This window comes from Empidonax traillii, unplaced genomic scaffold (genome assembly GCF_003031625.1).
Source record: "Empidonax traillii isolate 1590-97213 ecotype Southwest subspecies unplaced genomic scaffold, ASM303162v1 scaffold298:size702513, whole genome shotgun sequence".
In the NCBI taxonomy this organism is placed as follows: Eukaryota; Metazoa; Chordata; class Aves; order Passeriformes; family Tyrannidae; genus Empidonax; species Empidonax traillii.
The window spans coordinates 543119-563251 of record NW_020955491.1 but is presented as its reverse complement, the minus strand read 5'-3'; the positions used below and the strand labels follow the sequence as shown (position 1 = coordinate 563251).

Genomic DNA, 20133 nt, shown 5'->3' with positions numbered 1-20133 from the left:
GTGAAGCCTGTGCTGCCGCTGGCCAAATGAGGAGGCCCTTTATCTACATGACAGACATGCCAGTCGCAATTTTTCCTCTTCCCACTTACGAGCTCTGAGCTGTCTCAAGTGTTCTGACATTTACAGTGAGCATCAGCACACCTTTGTCTTTTGCTGTCTGCAGCAGCAGAACTCCCTGTGTGCTGATCACAGTCACACAATCATGGAGTGGCTGGGGTTGGAAGGAACGTCTAAAGACCATCCTGTCCAATCCCCCTGCTAAAGCAGGTTCACCTGGAGCAGATTGCATAGGATTGCAGTCAAGTGGGGCTTGAGTGTCTCCAGCGAAGGAGACTCCACAGCCTATCCGAGCAGCCTGTTCTGGTGCTCTGCCACCCTGGCAGTGAAGAATTTCTCCCTCATATTCCGTCTGACACAACTCCCTGTGTTTCATTTTCACCCGTTGTCCCATGTGTCGCTGGGAAACACTGGAAAGAGTCTGGCCTCACCATCCTGCAGACACCCGGCCTTAAGACATTTATATGTGCTTATATAATATTTATAAATAATATCATTTGTATGTGGCAGACCACAGCTGATCACTGGTTCCTCGCTCCCGGAGCCTGAGCCCGGCACCCCGGCGGGTCCCGGCATCCCGTTGGATCGCGGCATCCCAGCGGATTCCCGTCCCGGGGCTGCCTCCCCAGGAGACATTTCCCTGCCAGCAGCGCCCCCTCGCGGCCACGGTGCAGTGATGCACCTTCCCACGGCGGCGGGCCGGGCGGGCGCGCTGGGGAAATTGATTTCATTGATTGCCAATCAAATTACAGACAGGGAATGAGAAATAAAAGCACATTTTAGAACAAATTCCCCCCACTCCTCCCTTCTTTCCGGGCTGAACCTCACTCACGGTTTTCTCTACCTCTCACGCCCGCAGTGGTGCAGGGGGATGAGGAATGGGGGCTGCGGTCAGGTCACCACGTGTTGTCTCTGCCGCTCCTTCCTCCTCACACTTCCCCTGCTCCAGCGTGGGTCCCTCCCACGAGAGACAGCCCTCCACGAACTTCAACATGAATTCTTCCCAGGGGTTCCAGTTCTTCACCAACTGTTCCTTCAGGAACAGGCTGCTCTAACATGGATCCCCACGGGGTCACAAGTCCTGCCAGCAAACCTGCTCCAGCGTGGGCTCCTATCTCCACTGGCTTCCCAGAGGTCCTGACAGAAGCCTGATCCAGCACACACATCCCACAGGGTCAGAGCCTCTTTTGGGCATCCACCTGCTCAGATGTGAGATCCTCCATGGGCTGCAGGGAGATCTCTGCTCTCCCGAAGACCCCGATGGGCTGCAGGGACACAGCTGCCTCACCATGGGCTGCACAGGAATCTCTGCTCCAGCACCTGTAGCACCTCCTGCCCCTCCCTTCTTCACTGACAGGGGTGTCCGCAGAGCTGTTTCTTTTGCCTATTCTCACTCCTCTCTCCAGCTACAACTGCTCTTGTGCAGTAACTTTCCCCCACTTCTTAAATCTGTTGTCCCAGAGGTGCTACCACCATAACTGATTGGCTTGGCCTTGGCCAACAATGTGTCCATCCTGGATCCAGCTGGCACTGGATGTGTTGGACACAGGGGAAACTTCCAGCACCATCTCACAGAACCCACCCCTGAAGCCACTCACTATCAATACCTGATATACAGATCCAATACAACAGTAATCCTGATCTATTCAAAATTTTGGTTTCCTATTCTCCAAGGAATGCCACTTAATGGATCTAACAAATTAAAGCCAGATATTTGAAGTCTGTTTTGCAGGCACAATGACTGAAACAAAAATATCTACTGAGAGGACTGCAAAGCTTTTCAGAGTAGTCCCCACATTAAACATGGCTCTGGGAAGCTTGTCCTACTGCCAGCCTGGCTGTGTCCCACTGATTGTTCACTGTCTGTCTACGACATTTCAGTTCAAGAGCACTTCCGAAATGCATCCCCCTGCTTACTGCATGTGGCTCCATGACACATGCCAGTCTTGGAGTGCATTGAGGGGATTCCTTTCAGATTAACAGGAAAACGAACTGTAGGAATAGCCCTTAAAGCACTCCACTGGCTATCAGGCCCTCAGCCCATGTGCTCAGTGGAATTCCCTGGGTAAAACCCCTGATGGGTCAGACCCCTGGCACCACCTGCTTCATGCTACAGACTCCCACAGCTGTTGACCTGGATCACCACAGGGATCCTGCTCTGCTCTGCATGACTGGGAACTGGGACACCTGTGTGCACCCATACAGGCAATCCAGGGCAGCAAAGCAGGAAGTGCAGCATGGACCAATTTACTGCTGGACAGCCAGAGCTTCACTGACTTTGATCCTTTCCAACCAAAGAACAGCCTGTGGAGGTGGCACCTCACGCGTTGCTCCCTGAGGCAGTTCTTACTCTCCTGAGGAGGAGTGAATTAATACTCACAGACCCAAGGAAGGGGATCCCAGCCCTTCCCTGGGACTGGCAGGAGGCACAGCCTCATGTTGAGACAAATTCTTCAGGCAGCGCAGAGGCAGGCGATGCGGCTCAGCAAAAGCTGGGGCTGCAAAGAGAGCACCAGGCTCGTAAGAGGTGTGAGCATTCCAAAGCACTCCGTAATGTTCCTAATAACCCAAAGCACTTAAAAATACACTCCAGTACTTACTGTCAGATTAATTTATTAGCAGAAAACATGTTTTGCTGTAAGGCAGACAATTAACAGAGAATTTTTGTAATTCTCAGTCAAGAGGCCAAATTATTACGGATAGTTAAGACCTGCAATTAAAATGATTGTTCTGAAATGAATGGAAGAGACACAAAATGCACATGGAAATTTCATACAACATATAAAATATATAACTTTAACATTTCTTGAGTAAATACTTTGTAATTTTTATGTAAGAAAAACATCCTAGAGGTCATTTGCAAAACAAACACTGCAGGAGATGTCCAATCTTCCGTGGCTCTCCCTGGTAAGCAGACAAGCATAGCAGCACCTACAGAGTCCACAGGCTGAGAGAGAAACCGCATTCACATTGTTCCTGTTGGCCAAGATATTAGTCCCTACTTTGTAATTCCAGTAAAAATTGAAGAAGAAGGGTTATATTGATAATCTGAGCCTACAGAAATTTGTGAGCCTCTGGAGGAATCTGTAGGATACAGCAAGACACAAATAAAGCCAGGCTTCCAAACCTTCAGACTTACAAGCAATTCCAAGTTTCACAGAAAATTTTATAGAAAAACCCTCTTTTTTAAAAAAATTATTAAAAGTAAAGGTAGAATCTTAACTCCTCCTGAAGTATAGGTTATCAGCAGCATTTACAGCAGTGTAGTTATTTCATGTGCGTGATATTTGACTTGTATCTTGACTACTTCTCTGTGTATCCAGGCCATCTATAATGATTTCAGCTGTTCATATAAAGACACAGATTTCACTGATTTTGATACCAGCAGACTGATCAGTATAAAATTTCAAGGGGTCTTAAACCTGGCCCTGTTTTTTTCCTTGCTTCTACCTCAAGTAGAAGAACATTGCCAATGGATTATGGGAATCAGAAGGTTTCAGTGGGTGGAGTAAGGGAGACTTTAATTTGGGCAGTGATCTGTTGAAAAAGCCAAGAGTAAGTATTCTAACACAAGATGCTTATAAGAAGTGAGGAGGAAATATATCAAAGTAAAATATTTATGACTTAAAAACCCATTATGAAACCCCAACATTTGACTTTATGCTCATATGAAAGATGTAAACAATGAAGTATAGAATCCTTGATCAGAGAAAAAAACTGTCTTTCTGAGGTTTGTGCATCACCCGGATCAACAATTTAATCCCCTTGTAGCTGGATCTACTCATCAGGACCTGGGTTCCTCAGCACCAGATTACAAGACCCTGTGAAGTGGCAGCTCAGCAATTTCCCCATGAGCTACGGTGAGAAAGCAGTCTTTTGAGGTGTGATGCAAAAATGGACTTCACCATCATGCCCTTAAGTTGACAAACAGGGTCAGATTTTTCTCTTTCACTCTCTACCTGGTCCTGGGAAAGGAAGCTGTATGCATCCTGCTCGGCAAGGCAGCAGTGGTGAAAGAGGCCAGCCTCAGAGAAACAGCAGCTTCTCCAGCTCCAGGAAGAGTGAATTTTTCTCATGATGGTAACAGGGTATAAGCACTCCCCAGTCCTAAAGTCCAGGTACTCAAGAATGAAGCTATACTATAAGCCATGGGGAAGCACGGTTCCTTCCTGCAGCTCTAAGCATCAAGAAATGTACCTTAAATTACAGGACCAGTAGCCAAACCGGGTGAGCACAAATTCCATATAATAATGTCACGTTAAGGGTGCTCTGCACACTATCCAATCACAGCTCTGCTGTCTAGTTCCAAGCTTTTCCAATACCTAAAAGAAACAAAGAGAACCTACAGCAGCATCTTAAGACATGATTCCCCTTCCAGCTCTTTAAGGAGGGCAGCAAAGACAAAATGCATGAAAGAACTGGAAAAGGGCTGATCATGTATCCTACCAGCAGCAGCAGAAAAAGGTGTTACGGTATTTGCACTTGAGAGCTCAGCACAGGGGTGAACAGTCAGTCTTGGGGCATCTGCTAAAACAAACAGCTAGAGGTCAGATTCAAAGCAGGAAACAGATGGGAATTAGGAGAGAGACCTCTCAAAAGATGGGTACAACTCATTGTTCTGGTTACCCATTATCTACTCCCTGAAAACTAGCAAAAGCACTAGACTGCAGTTTCACTGCTGTTTTAATGTCACCCTCGCTCCACATTAAAGATTAGCACCTGAAAAGATTTGGGCTATTCCCAAATACAGATCATCCTATCTAAGAAACAACAGGACACTGGCAATTTATTCACCTCTGTAGTCCTAGAAGCCTGTTAGTGAAGATTAACAGAAACAAAACACTAGCAATCTTCACATTTAGGCAGGGGCCAGTGAGATGCATACAGCCAAATGATTTTAGGCCTGCATCCAGAAGCTGAGAGAAACCAAAGCTAATCTTTGGCTTCATTAAATCAGATGGACTGCACTTGAGGAAGGACACAAAGCAGCAAGGCAAGTACCACGAAACAAAACAGCTCTGCTGCTATGGTAGGTGGAAGACAGTGTGTATGAGAGACAAGATTGATCTCCAAATCATTTACCTAGCAATGATTGCTATCCCAATGGTTTTGTGTCTATTATATTGCGAAGCAGACTGAGAAGCAAAAGCCACTTTAAGGAACAGAAATAGTTGCTGGTGATTATTTATCTACCACTGCCTAGAAGATCCCTTTGACAGTTGTATTTGAAGAACCAGGGCTTATTTCTGCATTTTGCTAGCCCAGAACTTAGAAATCCATTCCTTCAACCCATACACCAAGCAAATAAGACACTATTTTACTCTGATCTATCAGCAACAAACTTTCAGTATTTTTTCAAATGTGTTAACAATGATTAGCCACCCAGTTACTTTCACAAAAAACATAAGCAGCATTTTTTCGCCAGGAGCTTCTAAATTAAAAAGACCTTCAGGTAATTCCATAAAACATTAAAGACATCATAAATAAACATATTGTAAAATTCACTTTCCAAACAATAAATAAAACTCTTCCTTATTTGAAAGTGCAAACAAGCTGTATTATAAAAAGTATGAAGCAAGACTGCAGAAGCGCTTAATTATTCAATAGTGACCAAGACACAGTTTCTTGTTTTGGTGCAGCTGGTCATCCAGCGATTTTGTTTTCTGGATCCCATCTAAAGAAAAAAATATGCGTCAAACATTAATACAATAGCAAGTATAGTCTAAATACTCAACACAGACAGGCACACTGGAATAACACTGGGGGTAGGCAGAGGACCGAGATTATCTTCTTCTCCTCACAGAGGCACATGAAGCAGGCACAGCTAAGAGGAACACACTAAGGAAAGAGAGCAACTTTAAACAGTTCAGTGTTGAAAATCCAAGCATATCATATTAAAGAAAACACTGGAGAAATGAGCCTTGTTAAAGGTTGTCAAACAAAGTACCCCAGGATGAATCTTTCTCCAGCTGGGTCTAAAAACCATTAACAGAGGAAGGGACAAACAAGCCCTAACATTTTCCAGTGATCACTAATGGCATAAACACCACTCTGAGCCCTTCCCTCCCCCTTCCCCAGCTCATAAGGAAATAGCTAATGAAGAGACTTCTCCACTAACTTATCTCACTACATGTCAGGACGTTGCTTGGAGTACGTGGCTATTCGTGTGCCACAGAGAACACCTTCAGTCTTTTCTAAGACCTATCATGGTGCTCAGTGTTTTGAGTAACTGCCAACTCCCTATCTTTACACTCTCTATCTTCCTGCTTGCGGCACAAAAATTATTTAGCTGCTATTTCCATGCTATTTTCCCCTCTGGATGAGAAACATTGTAAGGATTGGTGGCTGACAGCAGATGCCTACGCTGAGTCCCTTTTGTAGCACAAAAAGGCTTCAAAAAAAGACTTATCTGAACTCTGTTTTCAGAAGATGACAGCCCCCTTGCTACAAAGGGTGCACAGTGACAAGGATTTTGTGACCTTAATACTATACACGCATATATACACACAAATACAAAAGAAGCACTGAAATGTTCTGCAGAACATATATAAATGACTTGGAGGAGTCCAATTTCTCCTGAAAAATAATGGCAGTCTTTATAGAACAAAATTTAAAACATGACCAAGTAGTCTGAAATGATCTATATGCAAAACAGCATGTCAGTGACCTTGATAACTGTGTTACTAGGTTTTGTGACGTGTGTGCCAATGCCAAGCATTTGTTAAAACGAGCTTGATTTTGACTTACAGTTAGTTCACCTACTTATTCAAAAAACTCAGAGAAGTTTTCACAGCAAAATGTAACTCATTGAAAACAAGATTAAGGAAGACTAATCAATCACAGAAGAATTCAGGTTTGTCTAAAACACGATCTTACTTACTGACTTCAGTCATAAAACAAATTAATGAAAAAATACTTACTTTCCCTGGCTGTAGGGTCATGGAATTCAAGCGCATTAGTGTGCAATGGATTTAGTTGCCACTGGTAAAAGAAGAAGAAAACATTTACTTATTCCAGAAGACAGAATAAGAAACAAAGGGAGGAAGGAGAAGTAGCCTACAGACCTATACTGTGAGGCATGACTGGGGGTGAGGTGAGAAATGAAGGGCTCGCCCTTGAACACACACTTGCTTTGAGGATAACTAACAATTAAGGAATGTGTAGACATTTACTTCCTCGAGAAGGGGAAATGAGCCTGTTCAAACCAACAGTGCTGCAGTTCATCATGGTGAGCACCGCGTGCAGGTGCACTTGGCCGCCTTCAAAACCCACTGCAACTCTTTCAGGAGCTGCTGGAAGGGCCAAAATCATGCTGTGATCTCCCACATCAGCTGCCATGCTCTGACAGGGCAGGCTTGGAAAACTTCAGAGCATGAAGAGACCACCTCAAACTACAGCAAAAAGTGAAGGGGGAAATCCCGACTGCAGACACAGAAAAGAGAGACACTTGGCCCCATCATCTGGCATATGGCACAGCACTTCTCCCCAGTACTGGGACAGAGCAACCTCTCAATTCCATTCATCTCGCTCAACAACACAATGCTCCTCTAAGGTAGCTGCAGATGACTGCTCTCTCTGCTCTCCCATCAATTCTGCCCATGGTTTTTAGAATACACTTACTGTAAATTTGCTTACACCCTCAAGTTCACCAAACTTCATGTAGGATATGTCTGCTTTCTTTTTTCCAGCATCAACATCTCCTGCATAGATCTGTTTGATACCGGCTCCTTTAATTAAAGGGACACATTCATCACATGGACACTTTGTCACAAATATCATGCTTCTCTCATCTGGCTTTATTTCTCGACACCTACAAGCAGTCAGAAAACAGAATTTAAGAGTTTGTATATTGATGGCTTTGAATTGTGACAAATTGATAACTCAGAAGAGCAAGTAAAGAAGTGTTATCTACGCTCAGAAGCATCTTATTTCTTACCAAGTGCACAAGTACACAATGGTATCTGGTTTGGTTTTACTATCTGTGAACAAAATATTCATCCCACGTCTCCATACATGTCATTGTTGGAAGCCTCATCAACGGCTACGCTTCTGTATTTCAGACCATAGCATGGTCTTGCAGGAAGCAGAGGCAGTAGTTTGTATGTGAATAGTAACTGAAGGAGTGAATATCCTTTAAAAAACAGGTTTAATTGAGAATTCTGAAGAAACCCCAGGAGCTGACTGGTGTCCACACACATCCAAGTTCTATATCATAGGCATAAACAAGACTGTGACTGTAACCCACACTTCGTCACAGTGACACCACACACTGTCCTGGTGTGGGCTGGGATTAAGTTAATTTCTTCTCAGTAGCTGATACAGTTCTGTGCTTTGGATTTAGTAGAATAATGTTGATAACACACTGATGTTTTAGTTGTTGCTAAGAAGTGCTTACTCTGAATCAAGCACTTTTTTTGTGTCTCATATTCCGCCAGTAAGGAGCTGCACAAGAAGTGGGACGTGTGACCCAAATCAACCAAAATATTCCATACCATTCCATGCCCAGTACGTAAACAGGGGGAATTACCCAGATGTGGTCTGGCATTGTTTAGTGAGTGGTGAGCAATTGTATTGTGCATCACTTGTTTTTTTCTTATTACTATTACATCTTAATTTGTTTCAATTATTAAACTGTTCTCATCTCAACCTACAAGTTTCACTTTTGATTCTCCTCCTCATTCCACTGGGGCAAGGGGTTGAGCCAGCAGCTGTGTGGTGCTCAGATGCCAGCTGGGCTTAAACCACAACACACATTTGCCAGGGAATTGTTTCTGAACCATTTCATTCTTTTCGGTGGTAAAAATAATCCCATTTACCTGAATGTCAAGGCGTTCTGCTCCGCATGTATAATGTATCTGAACTTTCTGATTTCACGATCTTTTTGCTTATCATCCATGTGTGGAAAATCAGCATATTCAGATCCAGCAGGAAAGGCATTGTAACCACAGCCTACAAAGTACATTGCTCCTGTTCCATCACAGCTTCTCTGCAACAGTAAGCAAAGCAACAAATTTGGAGGTATTTAAACCGAGTTCTAAGTTAGAGTGCTGTGCACTGTATACTTTCACATTATCAGTTCAGCCAAGTTACAGCAGTTGAAAGAGAGCTCAGCTCTTGCAAACTGCTCTATGTCTGTGTGGAGCTTTTCCACTGAGCTCTGTAGGAGCCGCACAGGCAAAGTGCAACATCTCAGTTAGAGGCTTTCCTTTTGGCAAGTAAAACTGATAGCAGTGACAAGAAATCTGTAGGTCTTAGTCATTAAGCATTTCTGCAATGTATAAATCTGAAGACATCTGGAGTTCATCCCTGATGTGCCAGAGATGGTGTTTCACCTCTCTCTCAACAGACCCAGTGACCAGCGGGCCAATGAGCAGCAAACAGCGATTGAAACCGGAACAAGAAACAAAACAGCAGTAAGCAGGTGACGACTGGATGATAAAAACAAATGAAGAGTATGTTGCACCTGCATGAAGAATGAGGCTTCCTGGGACTGGTAACATGCATAATCAGAGACATAAAGAAATAAACCCTTTACGTTCGGATGGGAAAAAGCACCGTAACAATATCTGTAGAAAAATACCACTTTGGTGCAAAAAGGAAAGTCCTAAAGCCAGTACAGCATTTCAGCTACAACAAATATCCTCAAGAGACTGTCAGGCTACAATTGCACTGAGACCTCTCCAAAAAAAAGCTGCAAAGAGGGATCACGCAGAGTAGGCACATGCAGCCCAATCAGCAGCTGTGGCAAAACCTTGCAGCCAGGATACCTGGAATAACTGACAATGACTAGGGAAGCAGGCATACTGAAAGTCCAGGTGGAGATACTGTGGTAGTTACTAAAATGATTTATACTTCCCTTTTATCTTAAAGCATAACAATGAACCAGTCAACTTAGTTACTATAGCACGAGAAGCGCAAGCTTTCTATAGTGCTGGATGTTTGTACGAAAAATAGAGGTATATAAAGGAAAATAAAAAGTTCAAAGCAAGTGTATGAATTTTGAGTGCAAGAAAAAGTAAATTTTTCAATACTTACTGATTTTTCTTCTGCCCAAATAATAGCTCCAACTCCTGTTTTATGATCCTCTAAAATACATAACATTGTAGGAGTAAATAAATAAAGCATTTCCAAGTTACCTATACATTAACATATGACAACCTAGAGCAAGGAATAACATTTACTGTTGCTTTGTGGACAGGAAGAAAAGAAATGCAGAAAGATTAAAAGCTTTGAAATCATGAGTGTCCTGTAAAAGCAGGGTGAGCTTTAACTGCAAGACAGTCATTCTAAGACTTTGTTGTGTACATTTGCTCAAAAATGCAACAAAGCAACCAACATATAGATAAGAAAATGTGTGCCAAGAATGTATGTGGACAGGTTCACTGATGTGAGACAGCAAACTGATAAAAACCTTCTTGTTGTTTACTACTTAATTTAATTACTTTATTTCTGCCATTCTTTAGGTTTACGGTTCTGTGGTTTGAATTCCTATCAATACCCAATGCAGAGACAAAATATTAACCACTGGATTTTAGGGTCACCACCACAGGAAAACTAGTACAGAACTTTCACTGTGTGACTTGGAAGGTTTTTATGGAACCTGGAAATCCTCCACAGTAGCTATTGATGAGAGTCTTGACCAGTTAAAACAGAGCATATCAAGTAGACAAAAATGCTTCACGCTTTCATTGACTGATATTGTAGAACACACTGTTTCTATTAATCATTTCCATCATCCTTAGTATTGCTACCATATTGAATCACTCAAAATGGGTCTTTCCTGCCAATGACATATTTTACGGAAACTTTTTTTATATTCTGCATATTTATTAGTCACTGATGAAGCAATGAAAATTATAATCACTGATTATCATCAGCTCATAGAAAATATCTGATGATCTTGCTCCCCTTATATCCATCTATATAATAACGTAAAGCATCTAAATGTGTGTGGGGGGGCTGCTCTTTGTTTTAATTTCATTACAGGATTAAAGCGGAATAAGAATTTGCTCAAAAAACAGACCTGAGTTCAGGCTAAAAACCACACATATTTTGCTGCTTCAAGAATAAGTACTCAAGCTTGGCCATTCCATCTTGTTCTGTACAACAGTAGCTGCACAAAGAACTCACAACTGGTTCTGTAACACTTCTGAATTGCACCCAAAAAATGCCATCTCCTCTGCAATTTTTGGAGACCAAATTTGCGGAGGGTACCTGACTTGATTGGGTGTGGGGGTGTGTGTGTGTGTGTGTTAGGGTATTAGTTTTGGTTTATGCTTTATGTATGTACTCTCTATTTGTTTACAATGGTTTAGATAATGCAACTATCATCTCTGGAAGACAAAAACATCACTAAGGAGTACCACTAAGTTTTAAGTCTTCATATTCTGTTCTCTGGAAGAAATTATCAGTTTATTGCGGGGCTACCCAGAGAGAACAAAGTAGTGAACAGAAGTCATCTCTATCAAGAGAGAGTAATAACTATCCTTCCACTCCAGAAGCCTGTATATAACACTTTAGCCCCTGTGCAAAAAACTCCCCCATCAGATATATAAGCACTTCTACTAATAAGATTAGAACTAGGAGACTTAATATAACTGTACTTAATGCCCTACTGGAAGGATATATTTCACAGCTTTTTTTCTGATGTGTACATAATCTGCTTGAAATATTGGCATTTATTTGATAACAGAAGCATCTTGTGAAACCTCAGTAAAAAGAGCCTCAGGGCAGCTCGAAGAATGTAAATGTCATTCTGTTCTGTTTTCAGTAGGGTGTTGGACACGCTGGCAGGGCAGGGTTTGCCAGCACTGTCTGTGAAATACCTGCACCGATTTTCTCTTGGAAAGCTTTCACACACAATACTATGTACTATTACTGCTGCACCTGTTCCACATATGTAGGAATGGAGTTGAGCAGCTTACTCAAGGAAGTATTTGGAAGAATAAGACTGAAAACAGGAACTTTACTTATGAGACCCATCCTTGTTCCACTACTGTAAAAACTCACCTGTCCGATACGCAAGTAGCCTGGCTTGTATCATACAGTGCCTTGCGATGTCCTGGGGCAAACACTGCTTGTCTACTTCATTTGTTCTTGGTGATTCACTATTGTAAAATCCAAAGCATCCGAAGACAGGGACACTGGCGGCCACTGTTGCCAAGACCAAGACAAGATCTTTCATATTTTGCCTAAGGTTGGTGAAGTATGGATTTTCACAGAGGTTCTCCAGTCCTATTGTCATCAATATTTGCTTGTGCATTTCCTCATTTGAAATTAGGAATAAGCTTTCATACTCTTTTATTCTCTCTTGTCTGCATGCAGTATAAAAGTCAGTATTACAGTCAGGCTGTGATTTTGCTATTTTCTGAATAAAATCAAACCTGGTGGAAGTTTCTTCAATAAACTGCACCATATAGCACACCAAAGGCTGAAGCAGCACACACACACGAGCACGACTATTTGACTTCAGTCTTTCTACTGCTTTGGCATCTAGCTTTGCATCATCAGTACTCATGGGATTGGACGCCTCGTTCTGCAAGCTGATTTCAGGATCTGCAGGCCAGTAAGAAATCCTGTTCACCCCGGCTGGAAGAGAAGATAATGCAGCAAAAGGAACCATGCAGGTACAGTGGAACATAAAACTCATATTCAATGCACTATTGCCCAGCCCTGGTTTTACTCCTCTAAGGCCCGAGTGCTGCCTAAGGTGAGCCTGCTGGTAGATACAAGTATCAAGGGATTATCTGACTTGATAATCAGACTATAGACAAAAATTAGAGTTTCCCAAGTTCTAAGATCTTTGTGAGAGCCTAACTTTGCATCTTACCTACAACAGCTACATTAGCAACACACAAAAAAGTTAGCACTAATAGACTTTGTTGCTGAGATTAAAAATCAATATTCACAGAAGGGGTGTGCCAGCAGATCACATTTCAGGAAGTGAATAATCCGGCTTGTCTTCATCTCCCTTGGGAAAAGGAAACCCTTAAGTACTCCCTGTGATTTCTCTCTCTTAAAAACCATCCTTCCTCTTGTGTCACTGACAAGCCATGGGAAGGCAAGGAAAAATGTAGCAACCTAGGCCTTTTCATCAGGCTTAGGGATGCTCTGGCAAAGTGCAACAGGTACGGCAGAATCTCAGCAGTGCATCCCACCCGAGAGGCAAAGCACCACCAACAATAACAGTTGCACAGAGAAACAGGTTCTCAGGAGCAAACCCTAGTGTCTTGACCATCAGCTCCATTGACTCTTTTGGAAAATATCAGTGCAGTCTACACAAGTTAGGGATTGGCATTCACAACTGGGAGAGTCCACAGAGAAAACAGGCTTTCCGATAACATTCACCACGAGCATAACATTTACTCCTATTTCACTACAGTCATTGCTTACCATTTACAACCATTTTTAAACAAGTTGAACATGGTTTTCTGGAAAAATAAAGATCACAGTTTTTAAGTCTTGATCCGTGTTTGATGAGTGCAATCTGGCCAGCATGCAAGTCTGTACTGGAACAATGAAGACCAATAATCTTCATGTTTTTCACCACAACTAGACCACTCTTCTTCACCTACAGAAAAATGCATTACTACTATTATTATTATTATTTTACTTTTCTTTAACACGAAGACCACAGAGATGTTACAGGTCCTCCTTGGGTAACAGCAAGCAACTAGCAGCAGAGTTCTTCAGTATAAGCTGTAATATGAACAATTAAACAATCTCTGTAACACTTTCCTACACATTTTTGTTTCCCCACATGTGCCTGTTAACACCAGTGCTTGTTTCAAACTCCAAATAGGAACTTGTCACAAATTCCTGATTTTTTCTAGTCATTGTTTTGCCCATAACAAAATCCAGAAGCAGCATAGAAGATTCTGTTAATTATAGCTGAAACCCCCTCTGAATCAGCCAGCATCTGGAAATGCTCATGAATTTAATTTCTGTCTTAAGTTTGACCATTGCAGGAGCCAGCAGCTTCTCTAGCTTTATTTCAGACTCTTCTTTTACGGAAATGAATCCTGGTTCTAAAGGATCTTCAATGGAAGAAGTCTGCATACCACAGGCAAGAGCTATTACAACTGAATTTCCATGTATTGTGAGGAAACTGGATACAAGCTAGTTTGATGAAGCTGGTGAAACAGATGTCATTATACAATGCAGCTGCTACTGAACACTGTTGCCTTAGATCTGTAAATTATTCATTCAGTTACTTTGTGGATACAGAAGTGAGGCTGCACAAAAGCTCTACCTATAACCCAAGAGCCATTCCTTACTGAATTACTAGATTTGAAAATGCTTTTGAAGTCTGTCTGGTGTTGCTTATCTACCCCTCTTTCAGATCTTAGCCCTGGACATACCAAGCTCTGAAAATTAGGCCTAATTTTCACTCAAGTAATTTTCCTATCTTTTCTTGCCCTGGCTGATAATGTGCTATGGATCTTAGCATAGCAGTATGCTCTGCAAAACGTAGTAATCATTTTAAATAGTGCAATAAGAAGTCTGACCACAAAAATAAACACCCTGCCCCAGGACACTCCGAAAATGCCCCTCTACTTTTAAGTGTAATAGTAACAGGCTGCTATTTAGAAGACCCATTCTCAAGGACAGTTTCTCTTCACTGTCGCTAGTTACCTACAAATCCTTGATCAGCAAACATTTCAAGTAGCTGTGTGCACTTCCACTGTATAAGAGAAATGATCCACTACAGTCATGACATTGTAATTCTAAAAGAGTATCTCAACACCATTGACTACATTCACTTTAAAGTCATAATTAGTATATACACAGTATACACCATTCCTCCTTTGTTATGCTCTTTAAAACGCACCCAACATTTTTTAGTGCTTGCTTCACCTCTTGGGGGTATATCTTATATTGCAGAGTTTTTCAGAAATGGCATGCTATTCGGTCATTTTGCTACTTTTCTCCCACCACTGGATTTTTTTCTACTTCTAAGAAATAATTGCAGAAAGCTTACTAGTTTGTTGTTGTTTCTGATTTTTTTTTTTGGTTTGGACTATTTGTCATGTAAAAAGCAGTTGCATTAAGTTCACTACAGGAGCTGTTCAGAAAGACCAATTAACACTAAGTAAGTATAGACATTTTACCTGTGATTTCTTCTGTTGTTCAGATGAGGGAAAGAGCTCCATCCAGAGACTCAATAAAGTAAAAAGATTGACCTTAGAAAGTCTTGGCATTTGACCTGTCATTTGAAGGAAAAAAGAATTATTTATTAGAGAATACATATAAAGAAACTCCACATTATTGAACATTGTTTTTCAAGTCTTCTACACCACAGCTACTACAGAAGCTGGTTCATCAACCCCTTCTGCTGTTTCAGCAGCTAAATCCACATTGTCCTTTTCAGGGCAGTCACTTAGGATGCACATATCTGGATGCAGAGATCAGATCTGTGCAAAAAGAGGAAGTGATGAAGCTTTCATTGAAATTCAGTGAATTAATTCTACTAGAGGTGAAGAGCAGAAATCACAGATCAGATCATCAGATCCCACATAACTTAACCTGCTCAAATGGTTCACCGATGGTTACAGAAATCAGAGACATAGCTTCTGATTCAGTTTCAGGCTCACCACAGAAGAGAGAAGAAACACCCAGGCATGCATCGTGATCTTACACTGACACCTGCAGTAAGAGGGGATGAACCTTTGTGAAACCTTCCAGTTATATCAATTGTGGAGATCCTGCTTCTGGACTTTTACTAACCAGATTTTGGTTAGATTTCTACAAAAGTTTAAACCTTTTGCTCAGGCTGTCACTTCTGACAAATAACCAAAGAGGTAGCAAAGAATCCCCTCCTTGGACCACCAATTTGCACTGTGCTGTGCTCCTACTTAAAATCTGGACAAGGTCCTGTTAGGGCCACTGCTCAGCAGTACTGAGTGTCCCACAAAGGAAAAAGGAGGAAGTACTGCACTGTTCGGCAAAGCTTGCACTGTTCCAGATGTGAAGCTGCCTTGCCTCACACTTGGAAAGAAGGTGATTAAGTCTTCAAAAAAGTTCCATCCTATTTCAGGGGTGCTTACAGAGGGCTGTAATGAACACATATAAGATTGCTTGGGTGGGGGAGAGGGTTCGTTTAATGACATGCCTGTGAACCAAAACAATTAGGACACCAGATAAACTTATGGAATCCATGACTGAAATACCATTTCCAGACAATATTTTAGCAGCTTTTTTTGACACAGAAGTGTGGGTTTGGAAAGCAAATATAGGCCTGTGAGCAGCACCATCTGATTGCCACATTGTTCACTACTCCTTAGGCTGCTCAGCTCTGCTATTCCACTGTACACAAGCACTGGAAGAGGTACAAGGTGTGCTCAAAATGTATATGGCAGGCAGCACAGGCTATTGTCATAGCACAAGCATGTACAGTTCCCAGATGGCAGGTTAAAAGAAACAATGCAACTTATATCAACTCACACATATACCCTCATGGATTACAATTTGGCATACAGAGTAGAATTAAAACAGAATGCAACATAAGCAAGTTTTAATTACTGTTTGTTTTCTTGGACCTAACCTGAATGCAAGCTGCCAAACACATGGGAAACAAACTGAAGACTGTGCAAGTTCACATCACTGTTGTGAGTAGACATGAATTCGTAATGAGACGCAGGAGAATATTATGATGAAAAAGGAAAGACCTGTGGTTACAGTTATTATATCTATGTGTTTGCATCTTCACTCACTTAGGTAGTTAAACACTTCTTTTAGGTTCAACAGAGTGCAAAGACTGCTGATTAAAGCGGACCAGAAAAAAGGCAAAAGACATGTTACAGAATTTAAAGAAGTACAGAAGATTGGGGAAGTAAAGGAATCAGGCTCTCTGCTACTGAGAGTAAAACCAATTATAAAAGGAGTGCTCTTTTCAGGTGCATTAAGCCCACAGCTTCCCTACTTCACACAAAAGTATGATTTTATTCCTCTGGGCTAGGAATCCTGCTTCAGTGAGGCAAAGCATGCTCCAGGGAAAGCATGCTGTGAAGGTTGGTGACAAAAACTCTGCTGCTCCTGTGCTTGCAAGCAAACAGGAGCAGGGCACTGCCCATCCAGACATGGCTCAGATGCAGGATTATGCCACATTTGTAATGTAGGAGTTCCTTAGTCCAAAGTCTAAAAGGCTTATAAGAAGTGCTTTGACACCACCAAGGAGAGAGATACTGGTGACATCATGCTACTGCCTGGGAAATGGAAACTGAAACCTATTTTCAGCGTTCATCACTTTTGCTTGCTTGGAAGCAGGATTTCCATAAAACTAGGAAGAAACAAAACCCATTTACCCATCAAAGAGACCCCGGCAGCCCTGTCACGGTGCTTAGTGGGAGAGCTATTTATACAGCACATCTGTATGCACACACTGCTCCCCGGGACCGCAGCGAAGCGATCTATGAAATCTGTCAGAATCTGCTTCATCTGGGCACTCCCAGCCTCATGAGGAAGTTGCTCTCTACTAAATCCATACATGGGCCCTGCTGCAAGGGTTAGTGAAAACACCCCTCAGAAGGCAAGCATTCTTCTGCACGTTGCATTTTATTATACTTATCAAATATACATGGTTTAGGAGAGGAAAAAGAAATCATTGTGATGGGGGCGGGGAAGCAAAATACAAGCTTATGTTATCAAAAGGCCCTTATGGAGAAGGGTGCTGCCAAGCAGGGGTGGGGGAGGAGGGAGGAAACATATATATACAGATATATATATACTTTCTTGCATATATATGCATATGGCTACATATATTATATATAAAAATATATACTTTATATATATGATACAGTATACATAACTGTATACATAAAGTATATATTCTTATATATAATTGTATATATATGCTTATATGTACTATACATATAAGTATATGCATCCTTTATATATATGTGCTTTGTATATATACAGACACACTTTATATGCATACATATAGTGTGCGTATATATAGTATATATAGTGTGTGTGTATATATATAGTCTATATAGCGTGTATGTATGCTCTCTCTATATGTATGTATACGTATATGTGTGTGTATATATATATATATCTCCACTTTACTGCACTGAGGGACAGGAGCACTCTTTGAAGCAGCAGCTGAGCCGGGGGAAGGAGGGGGCTCCGAACAGCCCTGGGAAGGCGGGAAGAGCCTCCTGAGAGGAGGACAAACCAGACGGCTCCGGGCATTCCGTTAAACACCTGGGAGCACCCGGCGGGTGCGGAGAGACCCGCGGGCGGCCGGTCAGCGCACACCCCCTCACACCCCCCTGTCCCGCCCCGCCGTCAGCGCGGTGCGACCACGGCCCCCTCACGGCGGGGCAGGCCCCGGCCCGACCACCCCGCCCCCCGCAGCTCGGCTCACCGGCCATGCTGTCGGTCTGCGTGCTCGCCGTGGTGGTCGCGCTCGCCCGCGGCCCCGCCGCCGCCGCCTCCTCCGCGCCGTGCATGGGTGCCGGTGCCACCCGCAGACCACCGCCGGCCCCGCTCCGCCCCCGGGGCGGCACCGCCCCCATGGCGGCCGCTCCTCCCGCTGGGCCGCGCCGTCCCCACGGCAACGGCGCTGACGGGCGGGCGGCTCGGCCAATGGGCAGCGGGGGAGGCGGGGCTTGGCTGAGGCGCCCGGCGAAGGGCGGAGCCGCCCTCGGGAACGGAGTGTTAGCTCTGGAGTGCGGGGTCAGGGAATGTGCTGAGTTATAAGGGATTCACAAGGATAATCGAAGTCCCGCTCCAAGCCCCGTACAGGACAGACCCAACAGTCGCACCATGTGCCTGAGAGCATCGTCCAAGCGCTTCTTGAACTCTGTCAGGCTTGGTGCTGTGACCACTTCTCTGGGGAGCCTGTTCCAGTGCCCAACCACCCTCTGGGTGAAGAACCTTTCCCAAATATCCAGCCTAAAACTCCCCTGTCACAACTTCAGGCCATTCCCTCGGGTCCTGTCACTGGTCACCACAGAGAAGAGATCAGTGCTTGCCCTCTGCTTCCCCTCACGAGGAAGTTGTAACTGCAGTGAGGTTTCCCCTCAGTCTCCTCCAGGCCGTACAGACCAAGTGCCCTCAGCCGCTCCTCATCCAGCTTCCCCAGAAGGCCCCTCACCATCTTCGTTGCCCTCCCTTGAACATTCTCTAACAGCTTAATGTCTTTTCTTACATTGTGGTGCCCTCACCACACACACCTCGCTGCCCCAATCTGCCCAGCACGGGGTCACCCCTCTGGGGTCACCAAGTGCTTAGACATGGCTGTCGCTGCCCCATTCCTGGGACATCCCTGCACAGCTGCCCAGCCCAGACTAGCCCCCATCCCCTGCTTGGCGCTTGGTGGCCTCCCATGATAAAAAAGGGATCCGAAGGGCACTCTGGTCAGGCCCCCAAAGCTGGGTCAGCGTCTTCTCCCTGCACAGAAGTTGCTCTTGTAAACGGCTGCAAAACAGGTGGCTCATAGCGTGGGGTTTTTCCATGTGTTGGGATCATCTCTCGTGCTCCCTGCAAAATGTTTTTCTGTTTTAACTGTCTTGGCTAAGTGTGTGGAAAATCATGTTCCTGTCAGTCATTGCTGCAGCACGAGTGTTCTTCAAGGGAGATGTTACTCCGGCAAAATCCAGCTTTTCACCTGTGCCGCTGGCTTCCTCTGGGAAAAAGGAGCAGAACTTTACCAGGTGGTGTTTTGTTGTTAGAAAGTGTGTGCTTCCAGTGCAGACTGATGATAGGGTGATCAAGGCCTTGTCGGTGTAGAGCAAGCTATGAGGATGAATCCTTTTTTAATTTTTAATGTATATGTCGCGGTTGCTCTGAGCAGACCAAAACTCTTCTTCTTGTATGAGTTGATGTTCAGGCTCAGGAAGACTGGCTCTGGGATTGCTACTTTGACTACTCAAAGTGAGAGAAAAGTTGGAAGAGAGAAGAGGTTAAAGAAAGTGTAATTAGAATATACCCAGTATTCATATTTAGTGTCTTTTCTTCTATGAAGATAATGATTTGGAGTTATCCACATAATTACTATTGATTACAAAAGCGGCTACAGTATGGGATAGCTTCAAGATTTTGAAACTTAATACAAGGGAATTACTTCATCCC

The 20133-nt window shown here is 43.4% G+C and overlaps 1 protein-coding gene across 2 annotated transcripts; it reads right to left on the bottom strand.

Moving 5' to 3' along the window:
• Positions 1–2653: 2653 nt before the first annotated feature.
• Positions 2654–18542, bottom strand: CDADC1 (cytidine and dCMP deaminase domain containing 1). 2 transcript variants are annotated; one of them, XM_027890811.1, is made up of 9 exons: positions 18425–18542; positions 15168–15262; positions 13450–13627; positions 12067–12645; positions 10093–10142; positions 8874–9043; positions 7678–7867; positions 6978–7038; positions 2654–5731 (listed from the first exon to the last, which is right to left on the bottom strand). In XM_027890811.1, exons 1-9 carry the CDS (start codon positions 18507–18509, stop codon positions 5658–5660), a joined length of 1482 nt encoding a protein of 493 aa, XP_027746612.1. In that variant the 5' UTR covers positions 18510–18542; the 3' UTR covers positions 2654–5657. The 2 variants fall into 2 exon arrangements, with proteins under 2 accessions (XP_027746612.1, XP_027746611.1); XM_027890810.1 differs by having other exon boundaries at positions 8874–9049; positions 18425–18521.
• Between the last annotated feature and the right edge of the window lie 1591 nt (positions 18543–20133).